A 12,188-nucleotide genomic window follows, 5' to 3' on the forward strand; every position below is an offset into this window, starting at 1 on the left:
CACGAGTAATGATATTTTATGGAGTCGATGTAGTTGTATAAGTAGTAGTATTGGTAGTAATAATAGTAGTAGTAGTAGTGGTAATAGTACATTTAGTAATGTGCAGATGCTTAATTTATATAAAAGTGTGTGCTTTTTGGCTAGGAGAACCTGGTCAATGCAGTATCTGTTTTGACATCTTCACATATATTTTTCCTTCAGTTGGCAACTTTGCTGGAATAGGTCACTGAAAGGTAGACAACAGTAGGGAGAAGATATCCACTATCATGGACAAGTGGGTGTCAGACAAGATAACATAAGACACTGCTGCGCATATGGGAAATGTTTGAGCTGTACCCGAGGTCTAAAAAGTAGATTTATTATGATCATTATGAAAAGACCTTGTATTTGTATCTGGAAGGAGTTTGTAGTTGGTAGAGAATTAGACAAGAAAGGTTATTGAGACAGTGAGATCTATGAACTTTGTGGACAGCATAAATATGATGACTGCGGGTCTTGAACGGTACTACGAGGGTTGATGTGACTTGTGTAGTGCTGTCATCGTTCAATATTAAGAAGAGGAAAAGTGATCTAGTGTTGCAGATAAATTATAGATTTTCTTATAGGTTGGGAAGTTTAACTAAACCGTAGTTATTGCTTTGCTTTTTTCATTCAATTCACTGTTTAAAAGTCACAAAAGCATAAGAAGAATGAGATGATGGGATTTTGCTGTGTAAGGGCTATTTAAAATTCTGTATTTATAAATTTTGGTTTTTACAACTACAGTATTCAGTTTTGCTATTGATTAAGCATTTTTTATCTCCGCATTGTAGAGGTTTACTGCTTAAGTATTTTTTTCAACTATTTTTTTTCAACTCTATTACAGATTGCTGGAAAGGGTTCGCTCTAATGATCCTGTATGGCGAGAGTCTGGGACTGCATTTATTAACTCCGTAACACGACTCCTAGAACGTCTTTTAGATTACCGAAATGTAATGCAGGGTGATGAAAATTGTGACAAGAGAATGAGCTGCACAGTCAATCTGTTGGTAAGCAGAAATAAGTTTCACCAAGTATTACTTGAAATTAATTTGGTATTTCTTTTTTATATCAGAATTCATATTGAGAAGGTAAAGCTTTATAATAATAGTTTTTATAAAATTAGCAATGATAAGAATGAGAATAGATGTATTGGTTATGTGAATGGGGATGCAGTAGCTTGAATAAATTTGTAAAATCCCCTCACATTGACTGTAAAGATGTTTCATAAAAAGTGCATCCCAAAAATTAACTACAAGTAGGTCGTTATTATATTTTATTGCCATATGATTGTATATGAGCTTACATTTATCATATGTTTCAGAACTTCTACAAAAATGAAATAAATCGTCAGGAGATGTACATCAGGTATATATACAAGCTGCACGATTTGCACCTTCCGGCGGGGAATTTCACAGAGGCAGCTTTTACCCTTCAATTACATGCTAGTCAATTAGCCTGGACACAAAGGATGTTGCATGCAGATCATTTGTATCCTGCACAGACAGAAACACAAAGAAAAGAGTTGATTTACATGAAAATTATTGAAAACTTTGATAAAGGAAAGGTATGTTACAACCTTTGTTATTTCTGAATTAATTCTTAAGATGTTTAATAAAACGTTAGCTTGAAGGAGCCTGCCTTCAACCCTTTTAAGTTTTAATAAACACAATTTTGTCTGCCCTGTGTACTTTGGCATACTTTTTATTAAAACTGTAATTGATTTTGAGAGAGAGTTTAGGCTGGAGGAACATAGAGAGTAGAGGTCCCCTTTTTTGTTTTGTTCTTGTTGATGTCGGCTACCCCCCAAAATTGGGGGAAGTGCCTTTGGTATATGGATGGATGTATTACTTAGAAGGTACTACGGTAGTAGTTTTCTTGCCGTATTAATTTTTGTTGTTGTACATTTCAGTGTTGGGAAGAAGGTCTTCCACTGCTAGAAGAATTAGCAACCCAGTATCGCTGTAGATTATTTGATTATCAGAAGCTGAGTGAAGTGTTGAGACGGCAAGCAAGGTTCTACGAAGAAATTTTGAGTTGCAACCGTCATGACAACGAGTACTTCAGAGTTGGCTTTTATGGCTTGGGTCTTCCATTGTTTGTTCGGGTATGATTGACTTATTTCAAGATTCTAGCTAATGATGATAATACATTTTTGTCATAGACAAGCATTTTTTTCAGTTACTCTACAGGAGCATTCAAACTACAGTGTTCCTTTTTAGCTTAAGATGTTACTGTTTATTTTTATTCCCTTGCATTCTTTGTTAAGGATTTGTGTTCATAATTGCAAATTTTGTGGAATCCTATATAAATTTTTCTTTTTTTTTTCTTTATAGCTGGTAAGGACTTTAAACTAATTTTAGTTAGCTATATTTTATTTTTTATATGAAACATTTTAGAGAACATTGCATTCTATATCTGTTTAAACTACAATGTAATTATGATAAAGAAAGAAGTTAATTTTATAATTCATCGTTGGTTATGCCCAACTCATCTGAGTGTGATTATTCAATTTTTTATATCGGTATTAAACATAATCAAAGTATATAGTAATCCAGTCAGTTTGCTTGGCATTTACACAAACTTAGTTTCTCATTCATATAATTGAAATTATGCTTATATTTGTCAATTTTTTTCATTCATTATTTTTCAATGTATGGTACCAGCCCTCTCTGTTTTATGTTGATTTTTTTTCTTGTCCACAGAACAAAGCATTTATCTATCGAGGCTTGGAATATGAACAAATAAGAGATTTTACTCAGCGTATACAAACAGAATTCCCTCAGGCAAAAATACTCCCACCCAACACTCCTCCAGATGATACTATTCGATCATCTGATGGGCAGTATATTCAGGTATGTCTCTTATTTGTTGTGATATCTGATACACCAAACTTTTTGTTTCTCTCTTGCTGATAGATGTCATTAAAGGTATCAAAAGATCCAAACAAGACTGTAAACAGCTTGTTTCTATGCGTAAACAAACCTTTTACCCTTTAAATTAGTGATTTTTCTTGAGCGGTGCTGAAAAGCCATTGTATCATTAACAAGGTAGCTGGTTAAGAACAGATGGCTTAGGGGAAAGCCTTGCATACTCACATGCACTTTTGTATTTGGCTGCAACAATTACAGACACCCAGTCGTGCTCTCTCAACTGTTGGACCTTTTTTAACATTCATTTGTGATGTGTTGCTTTTTTATCTACTTTATTTTTTGTGATTACTCTTGCTTATGAATATAAGGCAGTGAAAGCTAAGCATGTGGTGAAGTGAATTTGTTCCTCTTGAGTATACAAACCCTTGAAAGCCCATGTGTAGTGTACCTTTGTGAAGGAGTGACTATGAGCAGTACTCCCCCGCATCCCTTGTGTTTTGTTTTCACTCTGCTGATTATGAAAACGATGAATTTGGATAGTAACCTGCCTTGCTTTGTGGTAGTTTCTCTGCCCCAGGAAGGAGTTCCCATTTCAAACTGAGTTTCACCGAGGAAACCTGTTCTTGGGTGGGTTCATTTGGCACCGACATTGTTCCTGGGATGGTGACCTCATATGTTGCAGTATCATTGATTGTTCCCAGTGCTCCCTTGTTCCTTGTGACAAAACCCCAGTGAAGTGGTTTGTGTTGCAACGTTGGAAGCTCTTGTAGCTTCCCCCTCTTAGGGACTGCAGTTCTTATTGGTCACACAAACCATGACTCCTTAGTGACAGCAGGGAAGAAGGGTTGGCAATCTCTTCTCTCTCCTTCCTTCTCTTTGTCAGACAATTCCACCTTGAGAAGACAACAGCTAAAAAGGTAGTCTCGTAGGAAAGACTCACTAAATGTTCCTTAGGACTTAATGCTAATGCTCTCATCCTCCTAGAGGGATTGATGATACTCATCTGCTAACTGGTCACCTTCAAGGTCAGACAAGTGAGTGTGAGCCAGTGTTACAGTTACCACTGTTATGCCTGGAGCAAGTGAGTACTGTAGTCTTACTTGGACTCAACATCAGCACCGTAGGGCATAGGAGGGGGTGAGTGTATGGGGTCACCTTCCTTGTTCCTACTGCGATATGAAGGATTGTTCCTTACCTTGGTGCACACTCGGTACCATACAGAACTCGCTTGCCAACTCGCACCTTCAGGGTCGGTTAGTGATCATGAGCCGGGCATTTTAGTCACCACATTTTTCATCAGTTGTAGGTGAATGGTCCTGCCCTAACCAATCCTTTGCACCATACAGTAGAGTAATAAGAGTATTGTTCACTCTACTGCCTCTTGCTGAAAGGGAGCTCTCACACAGGCCAGTACCTTCTGGTTTTGTTAGTGATTGTGAGTCTGATGCGGCAGCCATTGCTGTTTTGTCTTCTACAGGCCAGTGGTCTAAATAGGACAGATCTCCAGCATTATACAGAAGGCCAATATAGGGATTGTTTACATTGCTCCTTGTGTCATTATAGAATGTAGAGGAAAGAGCACACACACCAACCCAAAGCTGTGGTGTTGATTTGCAATTATGAGCTTGTGGTAACAGGTATCGCTGTCCACCTTTTAGCTGCTGACGAGTTTTTTCGCTGATCGGTACCTTTGGTGACAGTCAGTGAGGTGAAACCTGTGCAACAATGATCACTGTTTGCTCCAGTTTCATTGAGATTGCTCCATCTGGACAGAACACCAACTCCTAGGTAATTGAGAGTAGGATACACTTTTATGTGAAGCTATCCTCCTCCTCATTCACTCCCCCTTCTGATTTTGATGATTCTTCTCAGCTGTAGTATTAGTAGTCCAGGAAGGCTAATTGTAAGCCAGTTGTAGGATTCTTCAGAGACACTGCCTCACTTTCTGGGAAGGTGGATGGCTCCCCGTTGGTCCCTCCCCGTATGGGGGCTGGGACCACTACCTCATGCCAGGGCCTGATTGGCTGGCTGGTTTGGTAGTCTGTCTGGCTGCAGATACATGGCCCTGTGCCCCATCCGGGGTGGCTGGCTTGCTTGACTACGCTGGTAGCCTAGCTGACCTTAAATATATGGCACCGAGCCGTGGAATGGGTAGCTAGCTTGACTACCCCGATAGCTAGGCTGGTTGGAGTTGCACGGCCCTGTGCCACAGTACAGGTGGCTGGCTAGCTGGCTTTACTACCCAGGTAACCAGGCTGGCCGGAGATGGATAGCCCCCTTACCTTAGCTTGGGTTGCTGGCTTGACTACCCTCTTACATGAGATGCACAACCGGAGTGGCTGGCTTGACTGTATCGGTAGCATGGGAGGGTGGGTTGACTACCCTGGCAGCCAGGCTGGCCTGAGATGCATGGCCCTGTGACCTGTGCCGCAGCCAGTTCATAGCCTTTGTTATTTTGTTAGCGTAGGATGTTAAAAACATGTTTTTTCTCTAATATACTGTTTTTAGGGGTTTTTTTTCAGAGGGTGGGAATGGATTAATTTGTTTTTAGTTGTTTTATATTGAAAAAATTCATCTGTGATACGAGAAAATTGAAATACGAGCTCGGTCCTGGAACGGAACTCGTATCTCAAGGTATTACTGTACCTTTGGTCTTGAGGTGGCTGCTGAGTAGTTGTGTTGCATTCTCAGATTCCTCAGAGGACTTGGTATGCAACCTGGCCCAGCATACATCTTGAAGAGGAGTAGAATGACTGGCTCATCTACGTCTTTCTAGTGGATGCAGTAACCGAAACCGTTACACGCTGGTTGTACATTTGATGCTGGCCAATTGTGTTTTTGTACTAGATTTAATTTAAGCCAGTACCATCTGAGGCCCTCACATTTTTTACATACCTTAATTACCTGTTTTTAATATGCTAAACTTCTGGTTTAAGAAAAAAATCTTAGGATGACTTTCAGTCGGTATATAGTTTTGATTGGCAGGAATATTCAAGTTTCGGGTTGTTTTTTAGTGATTTCTTTTTGTCTTGTTTTTAATCCAAGATTTTAATTTAAGTTTGTAAGAAAAATTATTAGTTATTACCAGCCAAGCTGCAGTTCTAGTATATAAAAAAAGTGTACTAAAGCCCAAGGGTCCCTAAAGGGAAGCAGCCCTGTACAGAAAGGACATGAAGTAAAGAATTGACTATAAGAGAGAAGTAACACAAAAAACTATATCAAGATTATAGATAACAATGCTAAAGAGATGAGTAATAGGTAAAATATGAAACAAGCATATCAACCTGCTCAATAGGGCAGCATTTTCACCAAGTTTGAATTTCTAAAGTTTCTTAGATTCAACTGTTTGATTGGAAACATCATTATAAAATTTAGTCATAACAAGAATAAAGTTATTAGAATTAAAGATATGTCCAGTACTATATAGTAAATATAATCTAGTAAGATCTGAACGTGAAGAATGTTTAGAATTATGAAAAATGCACAATGAACTAATTGGACAACAATGCAAGTAATAGATATCCACTGCTGGGATAATGAATTTAATAAACAGCAAGTTTTTGTCCAACAGTTTAAGATGAGAGTAAGCTACTGAAGCCCAGACCATTGAATGATATTCAAGTATAAAAGAATTGTTTTATTAGATAAAACTGGTCAACATGGTGGCACCAACATAACTTCTAGGCGAACCACTTAAAGCGAAGGAAGGACAGTAATGAATGTTTTGAAAATGGAGGTTGAAGATGCAGATAATGAAAAATAAAAAGTAAGGAAAAGGAAACCTCTTGTTAAACTACCAGGCATACTTCCGCCCAACACTGATAGGAAAGTGTTCTTGAGTGTACCCTCAAGAAAGAGAACTTTAACCCAAAGTAGCTAATGAATAATTTCAGTTTTACAATAAAATGCTTAGAATTTTTGTGGCTGAAATAATTTTGTATTTTTTTTTCAGATTTGTGCTGTGAAACCTATCCCAGAACCTAACCCTAAGTTTGATGGTTTGGAAGTGGATGATCGGATACTCAAGTACTATGCTGTCAATCATGTTCGCTGTTTTGTATATGACAGAGCGACATATCGTGGAGGTGCAGACAAGGATAATGAGTTTAAGGTATTTATTCATTTTTTTTATCCATGACTTTTTTAGTTATATTTGATTGTTACTAACGATCAATTTTAAAGAATGCTAAGCATAAGATATAATAGGATTTGTATATACTAAAAATCGACTAAAATATTATGACATTTTTATTGCAGAACCTTTGGATTGAGAGGATAACGTACACAATTGAGTCCGAATTGCCAGGAATTCTCAAGTGGTTTGAAATAGTAGACCAGAGGATAGAACAGTTGTGTCCTCCCCAGTGTGCCTGTGAGACAGTAGAGAAAAACAATAAACAACTGAAACAGATGTCCCTCCAGTACAGAGCTAATCCACATGTAAGATTTGCTAAACACAATAATGGGTTTTCTAATTAATAACAAAGAATGAATAAACTATTTGAAATTTTTTTGGTTATCTTGTATAGTATTTTTGAATAATACATAAATGTATATTATACATACATGCATACATACATACATACATATGTATGTGTATTTATCAGAATATAATATAGTTATCTTGTATTCCTCTTTTATTATTCTTTTTCTTTCTTATATATCTTATATAATCAAGCATTATACTGTATATAATTTGAAATACTCCTTTCACTTGATATTTTAATGTCACACAAAATTGCATTTATTTGTAGGATCACTATGAGCAATTTTGATAATTTGATTTTATTCCAAATTTTGTAGTTTGCTCAATTCTACAGGCTGCCATTTAGAATACTAATTATATACAGAAGAACACAATTATATGTCCTCATGCTTGGCTATGTTTCTTCTTTCATGACAGGACAACATCCAACCTTTCACGATGAGGCTTCAAGGCACCATTGATGCTGCAGTAAATGGAGGCATAGCTAAATATCAAGATGCCTTCTTTGGCCCAGATTATCTCCATGTGTATCCTGAGAACTCGGAACATGTTAACAGGCTGAAAGTTCTTTTCTCGGAGCAGGTAAGCTTTCTTTGAATAGTTAAGTAGACACATGTTGTGATTATATTACCTTATAAAAAGATGGGTAATATTTAATTAGATTTGTACAGTTTTTCATTTGACTTTCTCTTCTCTTTATTATTTGCTTGTGTGATTATAGGTATTAAACTTTTTTGCAGAAAAATACTTAATTATAGGTGTTTGAAAAGTTAATAAATACTGAAAATGTATTCTTTGCTTTTGGTAACAGAACTTTATTTATTCTTTCAGTTACCTTTTAATTTTGTTACTCAAAAAAGATAAATATGAAAACTATCAAAGCTATTAGATAGGACTTTTACAGTTTTAGTGATACCTTAATAGGGGTGCTTATTCTATTGGTTTTTGGCTGAGAAAGCTTGAGCCATGTATTAATCCATATATTTTTTCCATCACTAATTTAACCATGGATGGGTAGTCTCATTCTTAATTTTTACTGCCTGTTAAGTTATTTTTAGTCTTTTCCAGAATTTATAAAATTGAAGTCCCCTATAGCAGTCATCATCACTATGTAGTTTAGCCAGATGTTCAATTCTATGGTAGAAAGTGAGGAGTCTGGTTCAGTAGTTTTATCGGGATAATTATAATAGTTTAACTAGACCAGTAAATCCTTCCTAGACCCTCAAAGGGCCTAAAAGATTTTTAGGTAAATATTATAAATTAGATGTGAACATTGGAGCAAGAGAATCTTGAAGGAGGTTAATCATTAGTTGAGATTAAAAGCTAATTCTGAAAAAGAAAAAAAGTAAAAATCATTGTAGAAGGGCATTATCATCATCATCATTGATTACTTGCTAAGCTACAATCCTAGTTGGAAAAGCAGAATGCTGTAAGCCCAGGGACTCCAACAGGAAAGGAAACAAGGAAAAATAAAATATCTTAAGAGTAACAACATTAAAATAAATAGCACCTATATAAACTATAAAAACTTTAACAAAACAAGATGAATAGAAATAAGATAGAAGTGTGTGCCCGAGTCGGTGTTGTCTCGTGGCCTCGTGGTAGTAGCGGCTTAAGACTTAAAAATATGGGAAATGAGGATTATGACAGATTTTACTCTGTATCTTTTCAAATACTTCACTGAAAATATTAAAGTACCAATTTACCAAGTTGAATAGAAATAGCAAAATCTTTTAAGTGCTCAATATTAATACATACAAGTTACAAGTTGGTGAATTACTAGGGTCTGGCAATGGAGAGAGACACAGCGGGGTTTTAGAAAGTCACTGAATAATACTACATTATGAAATTTAAGTAAATGTTGATAAGGCCAGGATCAGTCTATAGTGGCTATAGTGGCAGGACGGTACTGGCGAACCCTCTAACATCTGGGGCAGGCTTCTCCTTAAATTTGGATGAGATACCATGGGTGGTCACTGGTGTTAAGGGAGGGATGGCTGTCTCAGATTCAACGGTTGTTGTTACCAGTCGCCGGTGCATCCTCTCCATCTCCAGCCCTGTGGGATAGAGATTTGATTCAGCAATATGACAGGTCAGCAAAACATGGGCACCAACTTCCACAACACTTGGCTAATGTAGATTGAGCAACTCAGAGCATCGAGGTCACAAAGCAACGGTTTTATGTCTGGAGGCGTCTCGTTATGTGTTTTCTTTATTCAATAATCTAACTCTATATATCTTGTCCTGTGACAATGCCCAGTAAATTACTCGAAATCAATTGCTTGAAAAATTATTTCTCAAACTTTCAATGCCTCGAAAGGTAGATTGCTCGAAAGCAAATAACTTCTAGTATTTTTTTTTTGAGCATTTGAATTGGAAAAAGACATTGCTTGAAAATAAAAGCAGTCGTTTAGTTAAATAAATATTACAATCTAATATTTATAAATTTGTCTTTATAGTTAAAAAGAAAAATCAAATAACATTTATTCGCTACTAAAATTTATAAATTCTGGAAAAATCACTTTTACTGTTAAATATTCAAATGTGGCCACAACATTGGGTACCGTTATAAATGCCTATACAGATAAGAGACAAGTTTTAAGAGCAAATTCGGCATCAGTGTCGCTTTATTTAAAGACTTTGACTCAAATGAAAAAAAGCACCCAGAACATTTGGAGAGTAAAAATTGTTGCTCTATGGCCTTCTTAACCATGGCCTGTTCAAAATCAACCATTGTTGTCAAACGCGGGAACATATAGGGACTTCTTTCTTTTAAAACCACCAAGAACTTCCTATAGATTTCGTCAGTTTTATTAGGTAACAATGCATATACAAGAGGCATGATTTTACCTGATTTCATGCCATGTATTTTACATAATTGAGCAAATATGAGGACAGAGGAGAGTATGTAAAGAATAGACCAGATTATTCTCTTGTGTTTGTGTAGGCAAAGGTAAAATGAATCATAACCAGAGAGATGGATCCAATGTAGTACTGTCTGTCCAGTCAAAAGACCCCATAGCTCTCCAGCGGTAGTATTTCAACGGGTGATTGGTGCCCTGGCCAACCTACTACCTACCTAGTGGGAATGCTACATATAGACTCCAATAATGCTTAATTTATGCTGCAAATTGCAATTTTGAAGTTGTAATTCTCTGTAGGGATTACAATGCTGTATTGTTTTTTTTATGGGAGGAAGGTATTAATGCAACTGCAATGGTAGAATAGATTGTGCATAGGTTTAGGGGAAAGTGGTTGATGATTTAGTTTAATATTTTTGTTCATGTATTGATATTTAAGGTAAAAAAAAACAAAAGGGGAAAACTTAGCAATTCTAAGAATTTGGATTAAAGAGTGATTTATAATCATCATTGTGATTTGTGAAGAAAAGATTCGGATTCAAGTCACTATTTTTGCCTAATTCAGATTCCTGTTAAAGGAATTCTATTAACTTATGACCATGTCTCATTAGTTGTATCAATTACTTTATTTTCTCTATTTTGTCATTTCAGACTCTGATCCTAGAGGGTGCTCTTGATCTCCATGGAAGGATTGCACCACCTGCCAACCAACCCTTACATAGACGTCTTGTAGAGGTAAATTTTGGTTAATATTTTTGAAAAGTATGGTATGCATTTATTAATATTGTTGCAGTTGTCAGTTTCAGGAGTTTTTACAGGATTAAAGCTCAATATTAACTGTTAGAGGTTGATTGCAGAACTTTTAACAATGCTTGGAGATGCTTTTGGGCATGTCTGTTGAAAATTCCTGCTTAATGACTTTGCTTGACAACCTCCAGGTGTGTAGATTGACTTCTTAAAATTCTGGTGATACCTCCAGAAATGTGACTAAATAGAAGGTTGTTCCATCAGGACAGTCTTATGGTGTCTAAAGGAAAGTTTGGGAGGTTTGTAAACCATTTTTATATGGCTAGAATAGTGATCACAGTTATTGTTAGATGTCTCTAGCACCATATTTGTTCAGGGACATCTAAATAATTTAAGATTAAAGGGAAAGCAGTGCATATATGTTGTCCCAAGGATTCATAACCATGTCTATTGATGGTACTCAGAAGGCTGGTGAGAGATAGATGTAGAACTATATAGATAGTGACCCTGAGCCCCTTAAGGGGCTGGCCGGCTAATGCCAATTTTTAATACCACTTAATAAGGTGATGTGGGACATCTCCAAACTGCAAAGGATTTTTGCCTCTGACCTTCGGTTTTGTGACGCCAGGGGGATTTACAGTATCCTGAAAATTAGTGTTTTTGAAATTCTATCTCCTCCCTTGATAATTATCACTAAGATCTGGGATTACTACCCTATATAGACCTGATATAAATCTCCAATAATTTGGAAAGTTTTATTTCTGCGAGATATGAATTTTTTTTTTATTATGGTAAAAAAACAAACCCTAAAAATCAGGGGAAAAAAATTAAGAAAAAAAATAAGAAAAAAAAATTGGAAAAAAGGGCTTCATTTCATTGTTTTATAATGTATTTGTAAGTTATGTACCAAATTTGAATTCTACGTTTTTAAAACTAAGGGAGACTACTGAATTTGATGGTGTATAAGTATAGTTTTGAGATACAGGCGTTCAAAGTTTTTTTTTTGTATTTTTACAGTCAAAATTAATGGTTTTAGAAGAGGTAGGGGTTGCATGAATCAGATTTTTACAGTTAGGCAGATATGCGAGAAATATTTAGTAAAAGGTAAGGAGGTGTATGTTGCGTTTATGGATCTGGAGAAAGTGTATGATAGAGTTGATAGGGAAGCAATGTGGAATGTGATGAGGTTATATGGAGTTGGTG

The 12,188-nt window shown here is 36.2% G+C and overlaps 1 protein-coding gene across 3 annotated transcripts in view; it reads left to right on the forward strand.

Annotated features, from left to right (window-relative positions):
- Nucleotides 1–12,188, forward strand: part of spg (dedicator of cytokinesis spg) — a 129,089-nt gene that overhangs the window by 86,012 nt on the left and 30,889 nt on the right. For all 3 annotated transcript variants that reach the window (XM_068354028.1, XM_068354026.1, XM_068354027.1), the window contains exons 26-33: nt 866–1,028; nt 1,343–1,585; nt 1,931–2,125; nt 2,724–2,873; nt 6,844–7,002; nt 7,149–7,331; nt 7,795–7,959; nt 10,890–10,973. In XM_068354028.1, the coding sequence (XP_068210129.1) occupies nt 866–1,028; nt 1,343–1,585; nt 1,931–2,125; nt 2,724–2,873; nt 6,844–7,002; nt 7,149–7,331; nt 7,795–7,959; nt 10,890–10,973 (1,342 nt within the window). The remainder of the gene's footprint in view (nt 1–865; nt 1,029–1,342; nt 1,586–1,930; nt 2,126–2,723; nt 2,874–6,843; nt 7,003–7,148; nt 7,332–7,794; nt 7,960–10,889; nt 10,974–12,188) is intronic.

The sequence above is a fragment of the Palaemon carinicauda genome, chromosome 30, assembly GCF_036898095.1.
Source record: "Palaemon carinicauda isolate YSFRI2023 chromosome 30, ASM3689809v2, whole genome shotgun sequence".
NCBI lineage: Eukaryota > Metazoa > Arthropoda > Malacostraca > Decapoda > Palaemonidae > Palaemon > Palaemon carinicauda.